Source organism: Oncorhynchus tshawytscha, linkage group LG12 (genome assembly GCF_018296145.1).
Source record: "Oncorhynchus tshawytscha isolate Ot180627B linkage group LG12, Otsh_v2.0, whole genome shotgun sequence".
Classification (NCBI taxonomy): Eukaryota; Metazoa; Chordata; class Actinopteri; order Salmoniformes; family Salmonidae; genus Oncorhynchus; species Oncorhynchus tshawytscha.
In genome coordinates this window covers 68,597,259-68,621,532 of record NC_056440.1, presented here as the reverse complement: position 1 = coordinate 68,621,532, position 24,274 = coordinate 68,597,259, and the positions used below count along the sequence as shown (strand labels likewise).

General features: G+C 44.1%; 1 protein-coding gene across 3 annotated transcripts in view; it reads right to left on the bottom strand.

Moving 5' to 3' along the window:
• Positions 1-410: 410 nt before the first annotated feature.
• The window catches only part of syt7b (synaptotagmin VIIb), a 115,608-nt gene continuing 91,744 nt past the window's right edge, over positions 411-24,274 (bottom strand). For 2 of the 3 annotated variants that reach the window (XM_042330976.1, XM_042330978.1), the window contains 7 exons: positions 21,199-21,324; positions 5,435-5,543; positions 3,465-3,729; positions 2,774-2,943; positions 2,480-2,594; positions 2,021-2,220; positions 411-1,209 (listed from right to left, as the gene is read on the bottom strand). In XM_042330976.1, the coding sequence (XP_042186910.1) occupies positions 1,105-1,209; positions 2,021-2,220; positions 2,480-2,594; positions 2,774-2,943; positions 3,465-3,729; positions 5,435-5,543; positions 21,199-21,324 (1,090 nt within the window). In that variant the 3' untranslated portion in view covers positions 411-1,104. The remainder of the gene's footprint in view (positions 1,210-2,020; positions 2,221-2,479; positions 2,595-2,773; positions 2,944-3,464; positions 3,730-5,434; positions 5,544-21,198; positions 21,325-24,274) is intronic. The other variant, XM_042330977.1, reaches the window with a different exon arrangement.

Here is a 24,274-nt window from a genome sequence, read left to right as displayed (position 1 = left end):
TCCTCTGCTTACCGTTCCACACCAGGTAGCAGGCACTACCCCACAGACTGTACCCCTCTCTCTCTGTCACTGCTTAGCTGCTGTGACCTCTCCAAGTCTTCAAACATATCCAGTAGAATACTGATGATTATTATTGTCATCATTATTATCAGTAATATTGTTGTTATTCATTTGATAGCAGTGCAAGCCCAATACTTTCACACACTTGCACTCGCAATCACGCTCTAACTTTCACTGACGCACACGCACACACCACGCACGCACACGCACACACACACACACACACACACACACACACACACACACACACACACACACACACACACAGAGAGAGAATTCGACAGAATAATAGCTGTCTTTTTGCTTCTATTTACTGTCTCTGGAAGAACATTTTGATTGGTCTCTTTAGGCTTTTTAAAAACAAAACACAACATTGATGACTTTACTCTTTTTCTGTCATTATTCTTTTTTTTTTCTCTCCGGAAAATAGGAACGTCTTTTTACATTTCCCCCATGGACCAGTGTAAATGATCAGTCATTTTCTCCTTTTTTCATCTAGAACTTCATTTGGAGTTACAGCACATCACCCACAGCACGCACAGACAACAAGGGGGTCCAGCCAGGGAAGAATCACTACAGTGGTGGGAGAGAAAGAGATCAGAGATGATGAACGGGGTGGAGTGACAGTGTCACGTCTAATTCCATTATCATCCAGACAGTCCATCCCTCTTCTATTCCATTGGTTTGCCTCTCTCTCTCTATCGATCATTCCTGGGGCTCACCCTAGGGCTGGCAGAGTGTGCTGCTCCAGAGTAAAACAGAGTAAAGGTGGACCAAGGAGAAAAAACAACGGTTGAGAGAAAACTTAAAAGCAACAAGACTCAGAAAGGACCCGGCTTAACAGAGTGGAGTAGAGGAAGGAGAAGTTCATTAGGGATCTGAGAGAGGACAGGCAGGAGGAGAGGGTGGATGCGTAGGGTGGATGCGTTGGATGGCTATTTGTACCCATGTTCTGCAGCGAGTCAGCCTTGTGCATAACGATAGGGTGGGAGGGCAGGGCAGGGGGCTGGGATGGTCTGGGTGGATGTGACTGGACCTACAGTATCAGGCCTTGAGGGCATGCCACTGCTGCACGGCATTACGAGGTTTACCCATCATGTCCTTCCAGTGCTTCACCTCCGCCGGACCACTCTTCCACGAGAGATAGATCTGAGAGAGAGAGCAAGAGGGAGGGTGGGAAGAAAGAGAGGAAGAGAAGGGGAGGAAGGGAGGAGGAGAGAGAGATGGAGTGAAAGAGAGCGAGGGGGGTGAGATGGATAAGCAGGATATCTGACGTCACAGAGATCTATATTACTCATACTCAAACAGAGAGAGGTAAACTAAACTCTCTGAAGTCTGGAGTGTCCCTGCTGTTACCATAAAGCTTGCCAATCACCCTAATCTGAACTTAATTCATATCGGGAGCTGAGGAGAGTCATTAAGATGAAACAGCTGTTTTACTCTCAGCAATTTTCAGAGCAGGGGAAACAGGGGGAACGATTTGTGTGAGAATGAGACTTATGTTTAGACAGAGAGATGGAGGCTCCCAAGCAAGCCACAGCTGTGTTTTACTGCTGGTGATTAGACTATGGGTGAAAGGGCCAGCGCCTGTGATGAGGCGTGTTTGGTTTACTGAGGGGTCACTGTCAGACACTGGATCCATAGTAAGGAAGCCTGTATGAGGGTTACAGTGTGTCAGAAAATCAATGGGATAGTGCCTCTGTGTGCCACAAACAAACCACACAATCAATGGATATCAATCTCAATGTGTCAGTATGTAAGAGCAATCTTGAGACAGTGACTGTTAATGTGTCTTTGTGTTAGTGTGTGTGAGAGCATGATCATTGTGTGTGAGTGAGTGTGTGTGTGTGTGTACGTATTTGTGCATGTGTGTGTGTGTGTCTCAGTATGTGCCAGCAGGGGTCAGTGTGGACTGGTGATGTACGTGGCTGGTGGTCTGGGCGTTACGAGGAGGCGGTACCTTGCCGATGACGTCGTTGCGACTGAGCTTGTCCTTGTCCATGACGGTGATGATGATGGTGGTCTCTCGGAGCACGTGGGCGGGGACGTCGAAGGGGAAGGACTCGTTGAACACGGGGTTCAGACAGCACTTCATTGTCACCGTCTTCTTCTTCTCCACACGCTTGTCCTTGTGCATCAGCCACAGCTTCACATAGGGATCTGACGGGGGAGACACATCACTTAAACACAGAGGTTACATCATTTAAACACAGAGGTTGCATCCCAAATGGCACCCTAATCCGAATGCAGTACACTTATTTTGACCAGGGCTCATAGAAAGTAGTGCACTATTTAGGGAATAGGGTGCCATTTGGGATGCCGATGAATGGAGAGATACTGAAACCACATTGACACATGTTAAGGTAGACAGACTGTAGCACAGGAAACAGGTGATGACAGAGTATTGTATGTACTGTACCGGAGGTGCCTCCAATGTCCATGGCTTTGAGGTTGCGGGCTTTGATGATGGTCACAGTGATGGTGTTGGCTTGAGGGTTGTAGCATAGTGACACCAGCAGGTCTCCTCGACTCCCCTGAGAAACACAATGACATCACCACTCACCAACCCTCTCACTCCCTCCATCCCCTCTACCCCCTTCTGTCTCCCAGTCATCCCTCCTTCTCCTTTTTCCCTCTCTCCACCCCTCCCCTCATCTCCCCTCCTCCCCTGTCCCTCTGCAACTGTCCTAGTCTGTGTGTGTACATTACTCACGCTTCCGTCGCTGCAGGGCTTCAGCTCCTTCCAGTAGGTTTGCTGGTTGCCCAGGTCCACCTTGTTAAGGGGAATGGACACCTCCCCGATGGGGTCGTTCCTGCTGAAACGATCGTAATCCAGCACCTGCATATAGAGGGTCCTCTGGATCACCTTCTCATAGGGGAACCCTGAGGGGAACAGACAGATACATAAACAGACAGATAAGAGGCTGATATGTGCTGGACAGAGATTTAAGGAGTACTCTTTCAGACTTTATACAGGATAACCAATAGCCATAAAGTCTAGTTATGTGTATAGACGTGTTTTTTATAATGTGCAGTAGCTTTTAAAAAAATGTTTATTTAACCTTTATTTAACTTGGCACGTCAGTTTTTTAATTTACAATGACGGTCTACCAGGGAACAGTGGGTTAACTGCCTTGTTCCGGGGCAGAACAACAGGTTTTTACCTTGTCAGCTCAGGGATTCAATCCAGCAACCTTTTGGTTAGTGGCCCAACACTCTAACCACTAGGCTACCTGCCACCCCGCTAGAGTATCTGTGTGTCCCAAATGGCACCCTATTCCATATGTAGTGCACTACTTTTGAACAGGACCCATAGGGCTTTGGACAAAAGTAGTGCACTATATATGGAATAGGGCGCCATTAGGTATGCAGCCTCTGTGTGCAGGGTGATTTCACAGTCTGACCTTCAAACAGGAAGGTCTCGTTCCAGCGAGGGTTGAGGTTCTTCCTCTTGACCTTGGTCTCCAGCTTGTGCTTCTTGTCAGGCAGCAGGTAGAGTTTGACGAAGGGGTCTGAGGTGCCAGAGAAGTCCTTGGCGGGGAGCTCCTGGCCCGTGAGGATCTTGACTGTCAGGGTGGAGTCCTGGAAGCTGTAACCCACACTGAACTGAATCCGGCCCAGCTTCTCAACCACAGGCCCGTCTGTGTCCTCTTCTGAGCCTGGAGAGAGCTGGGAGAGAACAGCAGCAGAGAACTCTAATATTTATCCAGTCTATACGATGGTAGAATTGCAATTGCATACTCCTTGTGTCCTCTCTCCTCGACTCCTACTCAAAACACATTGGAGAAGGTCAGAAGGGATGGACCTCTGGCACTCTCATCCAATGGGTTTTGAGAAGGAGGCAAGGAGAAAGAGAGAGGATGCGAGGACTATGCAATTGAGATTCTCCCTATGTACACTCAACAACCCTCATCCCACTAGCCCCACCCTTTCCCAGCATGGAACACACAGATCAAACACTCAGGGACATGGACACCCAAGGTGAACAAGGAGCTTTGTTTCTCATCCACAAGGGGGCAGTCAAACAGCACTGGAACTCACGTGCAATGCCGCCATCATGCTAGCCTAACGTTCAGATAATGTTATGTCATATGTCTGGGCTTTACTAAGCGATAAGGGAGGGAGCAATGGGGGAGAAGGTATATCAGGAGATGAGAGGCAGGAGATATTCTGTGAGTAGAGAGACCCCCTGCCTAACTGGAGCTGGGCCCCGAGGGAGGGAAGGAAATGCAGTTAAAAGGCTGCTATCTGATAGAGAGGGACCAAAGGCTTGGCCCAAGGTGCAGTTCCTGGAATTTAATCTCACATTCTGTATTCTCTCCCACACATCTCGCTGTTGCTCTACCTCTCCGTTCTAAATCTGATCATCTCTCCTCCTTCACTCTCTTGGTGTCTGATGTCTGTCTGTCTTTCAAACACACACATGCACACACAGACATACACACATGGACGCATGAATGCACACACAGGCTTTCAGACAGCTCTCTCCTGAAATCTGTCCCACCTACAGTTGTCAACAATTTTTCAGGGTCAATCTGTTTTTTCATAATTTTTATTTATACTTGTTGCCCAATCGCTTCGCCTGAAACCCACATAACCCACATAGATACAGAACCTCCACAAAATACAGCCACATACTGAGCCCACCTACACCATACACATCTCTCCACCTCCAGACCATGTGAGTGTCAGAACACTAGGTTAATCATATTATTAACATAATATGACAGACTGACGTAGCTGGCCAGTTTACACAAGATTTGATTCTGGGTACCGGGATTATTCACCTTTGTAAACGCACATAAAACTCCTAAACACCTGCATAGGTAGTATCACAATGACCCCCCTGGGGAAAAAAAATGTACCTCAGTGATTAATTTTTTAAATTTATAGTTATTAACTAGGCCTAGTGAAAGTCTTCGACCCACATAGTGAAGTGAGAGACCAGAGATGGAAAGAGACCGTGGCCAACTGCAGGTCTGATCCAACTGACAGGCCCTGTTGGCTCCCCCTCAAAGTGAAAGTATCATCATTAAGCATCATCGGGACCTCCATAACGCAGACGTGCAACCCACATAATAACACAGGTCCCATCCCCCACCCGCGCCCTGTCCACCCAGCACTCACAGCACTGTGTTCGCAGCGTAATTACCAGCTTTTGCTGAATAAAGCATATTCTACTGAGTTTCTCCTTTGTGATAGTCAAGCTGGGTTGGGAAATGTCATGTAATTAGCACGTTTTGTCATTTAAGACATCTTGCAAATCTAAATGCTGCTACAAGTGGGTGGCGGTGGGCAAACCCAGACATGTAGAGAGGAGTACAGATGAACAATCATTAACACAGACAGACAGGAAGAGAGCGGATTTCCTTACCATGTGAATGTCGCTGGTGGTGACAGAGTTGGCCAGGTCTGTGATGGAGGAGTTCCCGAGGCGGCCTGCCTCATCTGGGGTCTGGGTTCCAGGTTTACACAGGCTCCTGCTGGGGGGGGCAGAGACACAGTCAGGACGGACACTGAGAGAGAGGCCAATGGAGCACTAGGAGAATCCTGCTTCTGAAGGCAAAGAGCCAGCCTCAGCTCTGTGATGGCTTCCCACCACAGGTGAGGCTGCAAGGTCTTGTGTAAGGGCTAGACTATCCAGAGTCCAGATCTGAATGTGACTAATAATGTCCCCAGACTTGGGAGTAACAAGGGAATTTTAGTGACTTACACTCACACACACACACACACACACACACACACACACACCTTCACACACATACATGCACACTTAGTTCCAAACCTTAGTCACTACAAGTATGTAACAGTGTGATATTTGCAAAACAGACACAAAAATCAACACAATTAATGAACAAAAGAGTAAAAGAGGAAGGACAGGGAGGGGGAGGACTGGGTGTTGGAGACAAAGTGTTCCTAGCCAATATGTTGTAACAGTCTGGTGAGCAGAAGACATGCTGAGCTATAGCAGGTGACACAAGTCAAGACACATAGACAGACAACACTAATTACAGGTTACACACTGGAAAATGACAAGAGGAAGAGAGAGGAAAAACAGAGTGCAGGTGCACTGTAGAAATGGAGGGAGAGGAAGTGGGATTAGGAATGGGTGCTGTGGGAAAGATGAGTGCAGAAGAAGAAGTAGATTTGAAGATTTATCTCTGCAGAGAAAAGGGATTTGTCTTTGTTAAGACTAGGAGGATTAACAGAATGAACAAAGTGAGGTTATTGACTCAAATGAACGTGAGACAGAGACAGACACCACAACATAGTTCAGTTGAAGCTGGAAGAGAAATAGAGAAGATGAGAGAGGATAAGAGGCTGGGAGAAAAAAACAAAGACTTACTTTTAGTAAGAGAGCACAATAAGGACTAAAGAATAGAGACAAGAAACGGACTAGATATGGGCATGCAAAATAAGAGGTCGAGTCAGAGAAGGAGGGGGATGGCTGGAGGCAGTACATCAGAAAGGCTGACAGGAAAAAGAAGTAGGCGAGCGAGAGAAAAAGAGAAAAGGAGGGATAAGATGTGATGTGGGAGGGTATAAACATAACACACACACACAACATGTTACCCGCCAAATAGATACAAGGAACTAATCGTTTGGCTGAGTGAGGTTAATCCCAATCCAGAGGGATGTTAGATGATGCATGTGGGCATGTTAGCCATATGGGTTATCAAGGAGGAGGGAGGATGGTAATTGTGGTTCCCGAAGAATCTGTAATTCTGTGGTTGAGGCTACAGATGTCTGTGTTCCTGGTCGTTTGAGGGGTCAGTCACTGTTGTAGGACCGCAGACATGTCTCTGTCTGGTCGGGCTCTCTCTGTGTGAAGAGTCAGTCCACAAATGCAAATCCAGTATCTGTGGTTGGGTTGGGCTGCCTAACACAAGAGAGAGACTGTAACTCTAGTGCACTGTGTCCTTCCATGAACACTGGCTGGCTGGCTGGATTTCACTTATATACAGTACAAGAGAGGCATGCAGAGTTTCACTGTGCCATTATACTACAGTTTAGCAAAGCACAAGCAATGGCATGCACATACAAAACAATCTCTCAGCTAGTATTTGCTGCCTGCATCTCAGAACATAGGGAGGACTACGCCCCATATCATGTCTGTCTGTCTGTCCAGTGATCTATTTGTTTTCTCTATAAGGCACTAATAGAAAGGAAGGGGAATGACTGAAGGAGTGGGGGTAAGTGGTGTAGGTAGAGTTGCAAAATTCTGGTAACTTTTTTAGGTTTTCTAGAAATCCCAGTTGGAAGATTCCTGTAATAAAGAGGGAGTAAGCAGGGAATCTGGTCTCCTTTAACCAGGATATCTGGAAAAGTTACCAGAATGTTGCAACTCTACCTACACCACTTACCCCCATTCCTTTAGTCATTCCCCTTCCTGTCTAACATCCATTTAGTGCCTTATAGAGCAAACAAATGGATCACTGCACCCTCTGTGTAGGTGATCAGTGAAGTTGAATGAGCAACAAATAAGTAACAGAGTTTCTTTCAGACAGACAAAGAGACAGAATGAGACAGACACGGGTTGACACCCAGTCACAGACAGGGACACAGGCAGATAATGGAGCACGTATAGAGTAAGAAGTGCGGCATCAGACAGAGAAAGACAATGAATGTAGACAGACATACAGACAGACAGGTAAGTGTAAGCAAAACAGGTCATGTGGATGAGACTGGTTCAAGGGGGGTCTCTTGATTGGCATAGCTGTGATTGGAGGGGAAAGCTGTCAGGAGGATTCACACTGTAGACTGCAGGGGAGGGGGTTGAATGAGGGGAGACATAAGATTATGGAATGGGGAGAGGTCAAAGTGCCAAACATCTCAACAACTGATACACCTTGCTTCGTCTTCCGTTTATCTTATCTTTACTGAATCACGCCAATTTTTCTCATATCCAACATTTCCTGCTGTCCTTCCTCTTTACGCCCTCAGTCCTAATCTATCTTCTCCATTTCTCTTTCCTTTCTTAGTCTATGATCTCCCTGTATGCTGATTCATTAAAGGTTGGATCTAACCCAAAGCCTGCTGTCGATGTCTAGAGTCGTGTCCCACCCACAGGGAATGACTGTCTCAGTCTGATTCAATCAACTTCCTACCATCAAAACAATTGACTCCAAACAGGCTAACAAGAGGGACTCCATACAAAGCACTCTAACTAGATAGAGTTAAGTAAGGTCATCTTCTCTCTTCTTCCATATTTACTGTTAAGGCTAACTGATGAGGCTAACGTGGGGCTAACGTGATGCTAACATGAGGCATGGTTGTGTGTGGGCACAGTGAGGGTCATGTCAGTCAGCTTGCAGTGGCTTGCAGCTGCCAGAGGTGGCTGATGGAGCCTGGACCAAACCCTGCTGCTTCCCTTCCCAGATCACCAGCTAAAGAATATGGGCTGCTCTGTTGGCACGGCAACGGCTGGAGAGACAGCAAGCACCTGGGATGGAGGGAGTGAAAGGAGGGTAGGCGTGCAGCGTGGGGGCTTGGCTAGGGGTCGCAGAGGGCAGCAAACAGGCAGACACATCAACAGCAAGACACAACGGGATTGGAGGACATATGACAGGTGCAGGTGAGTGCCTCTGGGAAAAACACACACACTCACACACGCAACACACACACACACACACACACACACACACACACACACACACACACACACACACACACACACACACACACACACACACATACAAACTAGCAGGGGCACGTGGAGGCAGGCGAGGCCTCTACTTCTCACCATGACCTGTGATAATATCCTTATGGAGTGTTACCTGTGCCCAGAGCCTGAGACCAAAGGGAAAAGGGAAGAGGTGGGGACACTCCGCTGCAAGGCTGAAGAAAACCCTCTCCTGCCCGCACGCTCCCAGTACCCTCCCCTACCCACCTCCCCCATGATTCACTTAATGACCAATACAAGAGACAAAGACACACACAAACAGACAGACAGACACATACACACAGCCCTGGATCCACTGCCCTACGCTAAAACCTGAGTCAGCCTGGCATCATACTCTAGTGTCAATAGAGAAAAGAATAATAACAATAATAATAACAAATATAACCACATAGTAAGCCTATAACGATACTGTTACACCCAAAACACCTCCTCATTTCTAATGACCTTTTAGGATGGAAACAAAATACAAGAAAGGATAATAGTTTGTTAAAATCATCTGCTCTAATCACAAATCATAGGAGAGCTCTGATGGGCTCTGAGGTCTGATGGGAAGCCAGTGAAATATGAGCTAATGTACAGTAATGACTAGTCCATTGATATGAGCTAATGTACAGTAATGTCTAGACCATTGATATGAGCTAATGTACAGTAATGACAAGACCATTGATATGAGCTAATGTACAGTAATGACTAGACCATTGATATGAGCTAATGTACAGTAATGACTAGACCACTGATATGAGCTAATGTACAGTAATGTCTAGACCATTGATATGAGCTACTGTAAAGTAAAGACTAGTCCATTGATATGAGCTAATGTACAGTAATGACTAGACCATTGATATGAGCTAATGTACAGTAATGACTAGACCATTGATATGAGCTACTGTAAAGTAAAGACTAGTCCATTGATATGAGCTACTGTAAAGTAAAAACTAGTCCATTGATATGAGCTACTGTAAAGTAAAAACTAGTCCATTGATATGAGCTACTGTAAAGTAAAGACTAGTCCATTGATATGAGGGAAATTGCGGTCTCTGGAGAACTACGCGCATACACACACACACACAAAGGATATACAGATCTATAGTATGTTCACATAAACACACAAACTACTGACAATGAGACTCTTAGTTATAATATTTTTTTTGTAAAGTAAATACTAGTCCATTGATATGAGCTACTGTAAAGTAAAGACTAGTCCATTGATATGAGCTACTGTAAAGTAAAGACTAGTTCATTGATATGAGCTAATGTACAGTAATGACTAGACCATTGATATGAGCTAATGTACAGTAATGACTAGACCATTGATATGAGCTACTGTACAGTAATGACTAGTCCATTGATATGAGCTAATGTACGGTAATGACTAGACCATTGATATGAGCTAATGTACAGTAATGACTAGTCCATTGATATGAGCTACTGTAAAGTAAAGACTAGTCCATTGATATGAGCTACTGTAAAGTAAAGACTAGTCCATTGATATGAGCTACTGTAAAGTAAAGACTAGTCCATTGATATGAGCTACTGTAAAGTAAAGACTAGTCCATTGATATGAGTTACTGTAAAGTAAAGACTAGTCCATTGATATGAGCTACTGTAAAGTAAAGACTAGTTCATTGATATGAGCTACTGTAAAGTAAAGACTAGTCCATTGATATGAGCTAATGTACAGTAAAGACTAGTCCATTGATATGAGCTAATGTACAGTAAAGACTAGTCCATTGATATGAGCTAATGTAAAGTAAAGACTAGTCCATTGATATGAGCTACTGTAAAGTAAAGACTAGTCCATTGATATGAGCTAATGTAAAGTAAAGACTAATCCATTGATATGAGCTAATGTAAAGACTAGTCCATTGATATGAGCTACTGTAAAGTAAAGACTAGTCCATTGATATGAGCTAATGTAAAGTAAAGACTAGTCCATTGTGCTCTTTCCTTCACAAATTCAATGGTTATATAATTCATACTTTAGGGGTTCGAGTAACCATGGTTACCAAACTGTACGCTCCCACCGGAGGTTGTATGGTATCGTAATTATATTTTCTAGTGGTATGGCTGGGTAACCATAATCTCCCATAAGGAGGTAATAGAATCCAAGGCAATCTAAACCTCCTATGGAGCAGGGGCAGGGACAGCAGGCCATAATGTCATCAGGCCCCTTGACCTGTCATGCCTACTCATCCTCTCTCCATACCCAAATACCGCCGTGCCCTTAGGGGGGGGGTGGGGGGTGAGGATGCCATGGAGCAAACAGCTGATTCACTGGAGAAGTCTATAGGAAAACTGTAGAATCACCCCCAGCTGTAGAACATGAACCTTCTCCTGTTCTAACTCCTCTGCCCAATCCCCTCGCAACATCTCAGACTGTTATAGAACAATGACTCTCCCCCAAGAGATACTGTACATGTTGGTATTACTATTCCAAATGTTTGTGTGGTCTTAATACAGCAATGACAAATGATATGCACCGTCACACACATGACATCACACGACAAATACCCAAACACAAATACACACTCAATACTTCAGATAAAATACATCCCCTGAGGATCGATGCTATGATCCCTAGACAGATCCTGACACCCGAACCCTGATCATATGACCTTAACCCCAGGTCAGAGAGCCTAACCTATCCTCCCATTAATTAGACCAAGCAGCAGGTCCCATCCCAGGGGACAGAGAGGTGACTTTATCTCACTTGCTCAGGGACATCATGACAAGCTGAGAAAGAGATGTAGAGAAAATACATAAATAACTCCTGCGCACACAATTCCTCTGTGCATACTTACTGTCAACGTTTTGGTGTACATCCTTTTCCAACCTTCTTCAACGTCTTGAAAAAGGATGTGTACCAAAATGTTGACAATAAATATGCAGAGATAAAATTGTGTACGCTGGAGTTTTCATATTTTTTCTACAATGTTGACTTTGGTACCGTAATTCCCTGCCCCACAAACATGAAAAGCATAGTAGTGTTAACTCTGTTCAAAATGTAAGAAAGTGAACCTGGACCTGATGACATACTGTGAAACAAAGACATTATAATGTGCATATCTCTGTATATTGTGTTGCAGGGGAGCATACAATGTTATGTCATCTACTAGATAAATGCCTTTAGATGCTTCCTGATTTTCTGAAAGGGGAAGCAATACTAACAAATCAAAGGATGCACTGACACTTCTTGAAGTGTAACCAACCGGATGGAAGGAGAGTGTAGTGGGGAAAAGATAATTGAACAAAGGGAGATTAAAGAAGTTTGAAATGGAAATGAAGTGTCCCTCATCTCTCTAACATTTCTTTTAATCTTCCATTATATGAAAGTTATATTGAAATTATAAACAAATAACTGGGTAGCCTCATGTGGAAAACTGACATTTTCCAAAAATAACTCATTGTATTCTCTACTTAAACACAATGGAGTTAGATATAGTTAGATTAAGTTAGATTGAGTTAATGAAGTTAGATAGAGTTACTGAAGTTAGATGGAGTTAGATAGAGTTAATGAAGTTAGATGGAGTTAATGAAGTTAGATGGAGTTACTGAAGTTAGATGGAGTTACTGAAGTTAGAAGGAGTTAGATAGAGTTAATGAAGTTAGATGGCATTAGATAGAGTTAATGGAGTTAGATGGAGTTAGATATAGTTAATGAAGTTGGATGGAGTTAGATATAGTTAATGAAGTTAGATGGAGTTAGATAGAGTTAATGAAGTTAATGGAGTTAGATAAGAGTTAATGGATTTAGATTGTGTTAATGGAGTTAGATAGAGTTAATGGAGTTCGATGGAGTTAGATAGAGTTAATGGAATTAGATGATGTTAGATAGAGTTAATGAAGTTAATGGAGTTAGATAAGAGTTAATGGATTTAGATTGTGTTAATGGAGTTAGATAGAGTTAATGGAGTTCGATGGAGTTAGATAGAGAAAATGGAGTTAGATGAAGAAAAGATTGTATGATTTTTAAGTAATTAATTTGCATTTTATTGCATGACATAAGTATTTGATCACCTACCAACCAGTACGAATTCCGGCTCTCACAGACCTGTTAGTTTTTCTTCAAGAAGCCCTCCTGTTCTCCACTCATTACCTGTATTAACTGCACCTGTTTGAACTCGTTACCTGTATAAATGACACCTGTCCACACATTCAATCAAACAGACTCCATCCTCTCCACAATGGCCAAGACAAGAAAGCTGTGTAAGGACATCAGGAATAAAATTGTAGACCTCCACAAGGCTGGGGTGGGCTACAGGACAATAGGCAAGCAGCTTGGTGAGAAGGCAACAACTGTTGGTGCAATTATTAGAAAATGGAAGAAGTTCAAGATGACGGTCAATCACCCTCGGTCTGGGGCTCCATGCAAGATCTCACCTCGTGGGGCATCAATGATCATGAGGAAGGTGAAGGATCAGCCGAGAACTACACAGCAGGACCTGGTCAATGACCTGAAGAGAGCTGGGACGACAGTCTCAAAGAAAACCATTAGTAACACACTACACCGTCATGGATTAAAATCCTGCAGCTCACGCAAGGTCCCCCTGCTCAAGCCAGTGCATGTCCAGGCCCATCTGAAGTTTGCCAATGACCATCTGGATGATCCAGAGGAGGAATGGGAGAAGGTCATGTGGTCTGATGAGACAAAAATAGAGCTTTTTGGTTAAACTCCACTCGCTGTGTTTGGAGGAAGAAGAAGGATGAGTACAACCCCAAGAACACCATCCCAACCGTGAAGCATGGACGTGGAAACATCATTCTTTGGGGATGCTTTTCTGCAAAGGGGACAGGACGACTGCACCATATTGAGGAGAGGATGGATGGGGCCATGTATTGCGAGATCTTGGCCAACAACCTCCTTCCTCAGTAAGAGCATTGAAGATGGGTCGTGGCTGGGTCTTCCAGCATGACAACGACCCGAAACACACAGCAAGGGCAACTAAGGAGTGGCTCCGTAAGAAGCATCTCAAGGTACTGGAGTGGCCTAGCCAGTCTCCAGACCTGAACCCAATAGAAAATCTTTGGAGGGAGCTGAAAGTCCGTATTGCCCAGCGACAGCCCCGAAACCTGAAGGATCTGGAGAAGGTCTGTATGGAGGAGTGGGCCAAAATCCCTGCCGCAGTGTGTGCAAACCTGGTCAAGAACTACAGAAAACGTATGATCCCTGTAATTGCAAACAAAGGTTTCTGTACCAAATATTATGTTCTGCTTTTCTGATGTATCAAATACTTATGTCATGCAATAAAATGCAAATTATTTACTTAAAAATGATACAATGAGGGCCTTCCAGGTGGTGCAGTGGTTAAAGGCGTTGTACTGCAGCGCTAGCTGTGCCACCAGAGACTCTGGGTTCGCGCCCAGGCTCTGTCGTAACCGGCCACGACTGGGAGGTCTGTGGGGCAACGCACAATTGGCCTAGCGTTGTCCGGGTTAGGGGGGGTTTGGCCGGTAGTGAAATCCTTGTCTCAACTCCCTTGGCGGGCCGGCCGCAGTGCGCACTAACCAAGGTTGCCAGGTGTATGGTGTTTCCTCCGACACATTAGTGCTTCTGGGTTGGATGGTGCTGTGTTAAGAAGCAGTGCGGCTTGGTTGGGTTGTGTATCAGAGGACGCATGACTTTTAACCTTTGTCTCTCCCAAGCCCGTACAGGAGTGATGAGACAAGATAGTAGCTACTAAACAATTGGAAACCACGTAAAAGGGGTAATATATATATATATATATATATTTTTTTAAATCATACAATGTGATTTTCTGGATTTATGTTTTAGATTCCATCTCTCACAGTTGAAGTGTACCTATGATAAAAATTACAGACCTCTACTTGCTTTGTAAGTAGGAAAACCTGCAAAATTGGCAGTGTATCAAATACTTGTTCTCCCCACTGTAGATAGTTAATGGAGTTAGATAAGAGATAATGGAGTTACATAGAGTTAATGGATTTGGTTTGAGTTAATGGAGTTAGATGAAGTTAATGGAGTTAGATAGAGTTAATAGCGTTAATGTTGTTGGATAGATTTAATGGAGTTAAATAGAGTTAGATGATGTTAGATAGAGTTAATGAAGTTAGATGGAGTTCGATAGAGTTAATTAATGGAGTTCGATAGAGTCAATGGAGTTAGATTGAGTTAATGGAGTTAATGGAGTTAGATAGAGTTAATGGAGTTAGATAGAGTTAATGGAGTTAATGGAGTTAGATAGAGTTAATGGAGTTAGATAGAGTTAATGGAGTTAATGGAGTTAGAGTTAATGGAGTTAGATTGTTAGATAGAGTTAATGGAGTTAGATAGAGAAAATGGAGTTTGATGGAATTAGATAGAGTTAATGGAGTTAGATAGAGTTAATGGAGTTCAATGGAGTTAGATAGGGTTAATGGAGTTAGATAGAGTCAATGGAGTTGGATAGAGTTAATGGAGTTGGATAGAGTTAATGGAGTTGGATAGAGTTAATGGAGTTAATAGAGTTAATGGATTTGGTTTGAGTTAATGGAGTTAGATGAAGTTAATGAAGTTAGATGGGGTTAGATAGAGTTAAGGAAGTTATATGGAGGTGGAATGATGAGTTTGTTAGAACAGAAAATCTTTCAGTGTACTCTTGATAATATCATTCATAGCAGGCAAGCCTTCATGAGATATGAATTATTGGAGGGAAACAGTGGTGCTTCACTGCAAAAACAATTGACTTGCTTAAGTATCAAATACAGGTCCCCAAACAGGCTGAGCCCAAGACACGTTTTGCATGTTGATTACATAGAGTGTATGTGAATCTCTGGAGTGTCTCCTTTCCTGTGTGTATGTGTCCCTACTCCTTTTTCTCCATCTCCATATCTGTGTGTGAGAGTGTGTGTGTGTGCTGCCCACAGGGGAATCTCATTCCCCTGTTGTGATATTCAGCAGTGATGCAGATGTAACCCAGCCAGGCTGCCTGGGCAGACAGTCATCCACCCTGACAGAGGACCGGAGCTCTGACATCATCCCATCAAAGCGCCAGTCAACACCCCCAGGGGAAGCACGATTAGATGAATAAAGAGATAGAGAGGTAGAGGGAGGGAAAGAAAGGGCTGACAAAGGGAGGGAAGGTAAGTAAAGGGTTAATAGATCAATTAGATCAAGGGAGGAAGAGAGACTGCATGAGAGGCAGAGAGAGAGACAGTGAGAAAGAATGAGAGCTGGAGAGATGGATTGAGAGGAGCGGGGTTGGTGTTGTAGAGGGCAGCATGATGGAAGGAGGAGATGGAGGTGAGGTGGAGTGGGAGTGAAGGATGGGTTCTAATGATGGGAGAGGGGGTAGAGTGGTGAAAACATAAGAGATGAGGGGTCAACAGGGGGACCTGGCTTGGGAGAAAGCATGTATCCATACACATTCAGTATATGGGCATGCTGATCATACAATGCCCCAGGAGAGCAGCGCAACACAATCACAGGTCCCCAGGGTGTGATGGATGAGGCCTGAGCTCTGGTGTCAGCCCACTCAATGGAAACATCCAACATATCAGCAGGCCACCTCCCTCCGTACCAGTTTAATACAACTAATGGAGCCATCTACTATATGTTGTCCAGCTAACTGTTGTTTGAATACTTTTCTCCAACCTGAGTCTGAGTCATCCTGATTGGTTGGTACCCTGTGAATGCTGGTTGATGCTTCAACTGATCTTCAAGCTCCCATTTATTGCACAAACACCTAATAAAGTAAAGAGATGGTAAAGTGATGTCATTTCCTCCTCACATCTCACTTAGATATTGATTAAGGTGAATTTATGCAGCGCTTTTTTCCACACAGGACTTCCGAAGCGGATTTCTCACTGTTTTTCATCAGATTATATAACTGCGCTTTCCTTTAATCAACTTTGTGTTCCGACTCAAACGCCTCAGCAAGGCATGGTGAATGACTTCCTGAGACAGAGCTGAATTTTTTTTTATTTTTTTTAAATGTCTCTTTTGTGCTGACCTATATTTCTGTTCCCAGCCAATCAAGTTTCCCTGAGCTAGCTCCAGAGGCAGCCATGGAGACCGTTGCCAAGCCAGAAGAGTAATTATAAGGCTTGACTCAGTTTGATTACAGGCCAGAAACTCTGGCCCCAAGGAGTTGGTGGTCCAGGCTCAAAGAGCATGGAGCGTTGAGCTCCTTATTTACGTGTTCTCTGTGTGTCTGCGTGTCTGGGGGCTAGCACTGTCATGCTACAGCAGAGTTGATTTCGGAGATGGTAATGAGTTCGAGCTGCCATGATAAAACTCCGTAGCTACTGCATGTTGGTGGGAGGGTTAGTCCAGTGACTCCAGTCAGCCGTGAGGCTTAAGGCCTCTGACACAATGGACCTCAGCCACCAGTGCATGACTCGATGACCACAACTTCAATAACCAGCTTTAAGGTATAGCCTACAGAGTACTGTACTCACCCTTTGGACTGAGTTTTTACAATACAAACCCTTTCTGGATCAGATATCATATCTGTAAGAATGGTATCGTCAGAGAACAGGACAATGGTCAATAGAAACAGCTGCAGTAGCATGCTTTAGAATCAGACAACATTGGGGTTAGACTACTTTGTGGAGCATCACTAATTTCTAAGCACATATGTTTCCAGACTACTAATAAATACAAATGATTTCCAGGATAATTCCATTGTTTTCCTCCCTCATCTCCTTGTGGATAGACCTTGGTTATCACTGGCTTTAGAGTTGTGCTGTAACACTATGATTCGTTTCTAATTGAGCTGCCATAGCAAAAGGAACAGAGATTACGCTGCCTCTAGTTTATGCTTCTCACGAAGCTTTGATTACCTGCTTCTAAGCATCTGAGTGCACACTCCTGTCTCCTGAGAATGAAAACATATTCTCCATTTGAGAGAATGATTGACCTTCCCTCTCTACCAATGACCCTTTCTCTGTCTATGCAAGGACATCCTATTCTAATATACAGTAAGGTGTGTGTATGGAGGGAGGGTATATGCTTTGTCTGTCAATGTCTGTTTCACCTGAGCCTGTATGTCTATTTATTCATCTCATTGAACCGTATGTTTCTAGGAATCTGAATTGTGAATGGTTCCATTTCTCCTTGAGTGAATACTTCTGTCTTTTTGGTAGTGAGTGTACATTTCACTAGCAACCTGAAAGCAAAGGTTTTTCTCTTTGTCTGACAGCATATGTCTTCTCTCTCCCTCTCTCTCTGTATCTATCTCTCTCTCTCTGTATCTCTCTCTCTGTATCTCTCTCTCTCTGTATCTCTCTGTATCTCTCTCTCTCTGTATCTCTCTCTCTCTGTATCTGTATCTCTCTCTCTCTGTATCTGTCTCTCTCTCTCTCTCTGTATCTCTCTCTCTCTGTATCTCTCTCTCTGTATCTCTCTCTCTCTGTATCTCTCTCTCTGTATCTGTATCTCTCTCTGTATCTGTATCTCTCTCTCTCTCTGTATCTCTCTCTCTCTCTCTCTCTCTCTCTCTCTCTCTCTCTGTATCTCTCTCTCTCTCTCTCTCTCTCTCTCTCATTGTGGCGAATGAATCAGAATTAGTTGGGTAACACAGTTAATTAAGATGTTTTATTTGCATAATATGCTTATGTGAGATACGTGTCATTAGAATGTATCCTTTTGGACTACAGTGTTGGCAGTTGCACTTTTCCCTCAGCCAGGCCTTAGTCACTTGGGGCCCAGAGAGGGGAGAGGTCAGGCTTGTCTTTCACATGTCCCTGGTGCTATGCAGAATATCAGAAAGGGAAGAGGACATAATGGAACATTGTCTTCATATGTGAATGTGTCTTTACCTATTCTTTACCTAATGGGGAACCAATTACTTGTCTCCACAACGTCTGTGTGCCAGTCACTGTATGGCAGTGTCTGGAAACATTGTATGTCCTCTCCAATGTTGCATTTATGCTGGGATAGTGTATGATCTAGAGGCTCACTCCCCTCAGTGAGCTTGTCCAGGAGTGGGGTCAAGAGGGGGCTTACTTGAGATAGAGTTGATAATTGATATATGCCATTGGATGAGTTGGTGTTTTTGTACTATGAAGTACCAGGAACGAGATTAGAACCTCGTCGGAGGGACCAAACTGAACGATAATTTATAGTGAATGTTATCTGGCGAAGGGATACTCCTTTCTGAAGAAAAAGTATTTCTTTGTGAACTGTTGCTAAGATCTGTGGTTCGTCATGTAAGTTGAGAGGGGTGTAATCTTGGCTATAAAAGATCTTTGTACTTTTCTGTTGGTACTTTTCAATGGTTCATTGGAGATAGCGCATCATTGAAAGTCAAAAAGGCTATTGCAAAGCTCTTATTAAAACATATGTAGTTTAAGTATAACTCTGACTGGTGTGTGAAGTTTGTAACTCTCTCATTTGGTAAAGCAGAAATATGCCACCACAACACACATACACACACACACACACACACACACACACAGAGGCATCATCGCTTTCCATAATTTTCAGTCTGCTGGGATCCATCATAATGCCAGGGGTGGGCAAGGCAGGGGCACTGGGACCCACACAGGTGTAACTAGAGAGACTGGGAGATGGACAGAGATGATGATTGAAAGTGGTTATTCATTGTGGAAGGACACTAGGCAAGTTGGCCCACGCGACTGTGCCTCGCAGATAAAGACGGGTGTTGGACAGGCATCCGGCCAGGAAGAGGGAGAAGATGAGCATGCAGGCGTGCCTCCACACCGTGACTGCAATGTAGGCATTTCAAGGCTGAACAGGTCATAACCGCGGCATAACCATGAAATACGATTAGCATGACCACGACAGGACAAACCCACAGGACAATACAGCACAATAACGTTGCTTCAGAACAAAATTCGTATGTATTCTGACCACTGCACAGAACTCCATCTACCATCGTTCATGCTCCTTTTTGAACTGAGTAGAAAGGAAATGTGGAAATTCCAGGAAGCATTACAAATGGTATTGAAATCATAAGATGCCGTACAAAATAGTCTACATCAGAGAGATTCAGTGAAAACTAACTATTGTCTGATGAATGTAAGAGTTGTTCTATTGCTCATCTGGGAAATGTAGAAATAACAGCACTCACTACTACACCACTACACAGTAGGCTACCCAATAACAGGGATTTATACAGTCCACAGCATGAGGGACTCACTACTACACCACCTTACACAGTAGGACTCCTTACCCAATAACAGGGATTTATGTACAGTCCACTAGCCATGAGGGACAGGAGGCAAGCAGAGCACTCACTACTACACCACCTTACACAGTAGGACTCCTTACCCAATAACAGGGATTTATGTACAGTCCACTAGCCATGAGGGACAGGAGGCAAGCAGAGCACTCACTACTACACCACCTTACACAGTAGGACTCCTTACCCAATAACAGGGATTTATGTACAGTCCACTACCTATGAGGGACAGGAGGCAAGCAGAGCACTCAATTCCTGACACAGTAGGACTTTTAACAGGGATTTAACAGTCCACAGCCGAGGGATCTAGCTGTTTGCACCACCTTACAAGTAGGACTTACTCTAACAGGGGTTCTTGAGGGATTTCAGAGCCAGCTGGTGATAACACGGCAGCCTATCTAGCTGTTTGGCTGGTTGTTAGCGTGTTTGTCTCTGACAGCTGTTGGGGAATGCATATGGAATCGGTGGCAGAAGAACGGTTAGCATATTTTTAGACAGGGGTTTCACACGGGGGGGACCACACTCCAGAATAATGAGTCCGCCCCCACCATGCTCCCTGCTGAGGAATGGAGACATGCAGATCAAACCCTCTTTGAGCTGGTGAGGAAGAGCGGGAGGCAAACAGGCTAACAAGGGGGAGGCAGGATGAGAGGGAGCATGAAAAGAACAAGGGAGCATGAAAAAGGAGAGATGGAAAAACTGAGGAAAAAAAGCCAAAGCTTTAGACTGGCAAAAGTAAACAAACATGTTGCGGTAAGGCTAGGACCAATGAAGTGGGACAGGATGTAGACACATAGTTAACACCTGATGAAAGGACATTCTAGTGTTATTACCTGATATTTCCTATTTCAAATCAGGAGAAGGAATTGGGGAATGGTTGATTGGCCGGGATCAGAGACAATATATGGGGAGCAGATAATAAAGGTAATTACTTCCTGCTGCCTTCTCAGAGTGACTATATCTAATCCTGTTACTAATATACTAACTCAGGACTCTCACAGCAGGAAGACACTGAAACCAACCAATCAGATGCTTCTGTCAGCCCATCCAATTACAGCGTCCCCATTGGGTTGTTATAGGCTCCCTCTCACTGTGGATCATGCCGATCACACAGTAGCTTCAAAACTGGACCACAAGGATCTGCACCGAACATCACACACACTGCTGGGAAGTCTACACCAACTATTTTCCCTCAATCTCTCTTATTTCATTTCACCAGGGCTTTATCTCTCAACTCTTTCTTTCTTTCCTTCTTTCACACTCTCCCTCTTTCTCATCCTTTCACTCTTTTGTTTGTAGGCTGGCTGGTACCTTGATTTGTCCGGTGGAGTTGAGTTTTCTTGGCACGCTGGTGCTTCCTGTAGATCTGGGAGGTTGGCGAAGTCATCTTGTTCAGCCAGCCCGATCGCTAGAGACAGAACAACCATCTTCCCCTCTCTGCTCCACACAACAACACACACACACAACGAGTACAGAGACAGAGTAGAGACAGGTAGTTAAAAAAAACTGTAAAGAGGAGAGAAAGGTGATATTGAGTGGTGAAACATTTACATATTATCACTTGGATTGATACAAAACCTCACCCTTAAAACATTTAATTGAACCCAAGCTGTTGTAGACACAGACGGTTTACTTTCTGTGAGCTTTGAAGGGTACCGTGTTACAGGCTTTAGTCGTATTAAAGTATGCTGAAGTCTGAAAGGGGCCAGGCACACAGTGCTCTTAACAAGCAAACATTCACACACTCCTGTTCTTACTCACTCTCTCTCTCACACACTCACACACACACACACACACACAGCTACCCCTAGGGGATCCTCTTCCCCAGTTTGTGTAAAGCTGTGAGGTGAGTCACTGTTTCCCTGGACCCTGTTCTGTCTAACTCTCTCTATCATTCTCTTCCTTCCCTCACAGGGCCTTTACATAACACATTCCTGACCCCTGTTCAACAAAACCCACTCTGACCCTCACTGTTCTCTAATCATCTTCGGTCTTCCTGCACAAGAATATCACAACATATTGTCTTTGGGGGACAAACTCGTAGTGTGTAGTTAATAGTAGTAGTTATCATCTTTTAGTGCAGTCTGTGAGGAGGCTGAAGATGTTTTGCTCCATGTCCAGCTACCTAAATGACACATGGAGTCTGTGCATCATACAGCTATTCATCACGATGTAAAAATGTATTGGCATTCATCCTGCTTGTGCTTTTCCTCCATCTTATAGCAGTTTTTCTTTCCCTCCATATTTAACCCAAATATTTTATTTAATGTAATTTGAATTTCTGACATTCTCTCTCTCTCTCTCTCTCTCTCTCTCTCTCTCTCTCTCTCTCTCTCTCTCTCTCTCTCTCTCTCTCTCTCTCTCTCTCTCTCTCTCTCTCTCTCTCTCTCTCTCTCTCTCTCTCTCTCTCTCTCTCTCTCTCTCTCTCTCTCTCTCTCTCTCTCTCTCTCTCTCTCTCTCTCTCTCTCTCTCTCTCTCTCTCTCTCTCTCTCAAAATTGAAAATACATTTATCAAAATAACACGACTGCCTGCAAAAAGATTAACGCAACCATACTTATCTCTTGAGTTGAAGCAGACAAAACAGAAATGTTGTCTGTGTTTTAAAATCCAAGTAGATCAATACACGTTCTTTACAGTCACTAAATCATGATGATCAAAATAAAGTACTATCCAAGGTGGAAGTTCACCAAAATATTTCATTCACATTAAATCAAATATCATTCCCGATGAAAAAGAAATATGCACATTATGTGCAGGATTCATTCATCGGTATCATCACAATCCAATTCCATGTATTCAATACAAAGGTTGGTTTGCTCGTAGTTTTGTAGACTTTCCATTGACACACAGAAACACAATCCACAATATACATAAGGAAAGGTGACCACAATAGAGGAACACAACTGATATGAATTTATAGGCCTAAATCCACACCAAAGCAAAGCTCTATTATCATGGAAGGTCACAATGTTGGAGATGATGACTTAAAAGTAACACAACTTCATTCTCTGCATCTCTGTAAATCCGCAATATAAAAAAATCATAACAATTAGACAGTCCGCATTGCCTAGATCTTTCCACCTCTCCCCATCCTCCCATCCCCCAGAGCCTGGTCCCAGTCCAGAAAGATTCATGTTTACAGGGACTGTGGGCAAGGCCACCTCTCCCTCCATGTTCCACATATCTGCCCTGCCTTTATTGAGCGATGATTCAGTGAGGAGGTCACTGGTCTGGGGCCTGTGTTAATGGGCCAGAGAGACTCAAGTGGAGGGCAGGGGGGTCGGGGAGGTCCGCAGGCTGCCCTACACAGCCTCAGACATCCATCATTGTTCACACACAGGAGAAGAAGGAATCGCTGTGTTTTGTTTCTCTAACAAATAGCCAATCATTTCAACACCAGATTCATTGGAAAATAGGTGACACCGTCAAATGTGTCAGGAGTTTCTGGCCTCCAGATCGCTCCTCCACTTACAGTAGATCTACTCTCTCCAATATGCTGTGAGGGGTCTGTGAAGTACTGAAGTACTGCTGACTGCAGGGTAATAAAAAAAACGTGCATTTAGCCATATTTTTGATGGTACATTTAGCTTTATCATGAACTCTCTCCACCTTAACAACTCCTCCTCGTCTCCTTGGGTTTAACCTTCATCCTATACTCTCTCTCTCTCTCTCTCTCTCTCTCTCTCTCTCTCTCTCTCTCTCTCTCTCTCTCTCTCTCTCTCTCTCTCTCTCTCTCTCTCTCTCTCTCTCTCTCTCTCTCTCTCTCTCTCTCTCTCTCTCTCTCTCTCTCTCTCTCTCTCTCTCTCTCTCTCTCTCTCTCTCTCTCTCTCTCTCTCTCTCTCTCTCTCTCTCTCTCTCTCTCATATATATAGTGACAGTCCATTGTGGGAGTAATGACGCTGTAGGCAGGAGATCAATTCATGTGGAGTGTCTACATGCTGCTGCTTAACCCCTACACCCAAGTTGATGCACACAGGCTATAAATGTGATATACACTGTAAGCGCACACACACACACACACACACACACACACACACACACACACACACACACACACACACACACACACACACACACACACACACACACACACACACACACACACAGTAAAGACTTCAGAGTACGGTATGCAGCTGCAGCATACTTATTAGCACAAATAGTTTGTCCCCCACCCTCAGGTAGACAAGTGTGACCTACGCAAAGATAATACATGTGACTTTAAGTAAACTTAAAAACAGACACTAAAGGGCATACAGACAGAGTTACCAAGAACAATGCATAAATTACACAGCATATTAAAGTAATGCCAAAAAACAGCTACAGTACATGGCTTAGGCTTGGCATTTTGGGAGTGAATCTTACAGTATATGAAACTCTTTAGGACAA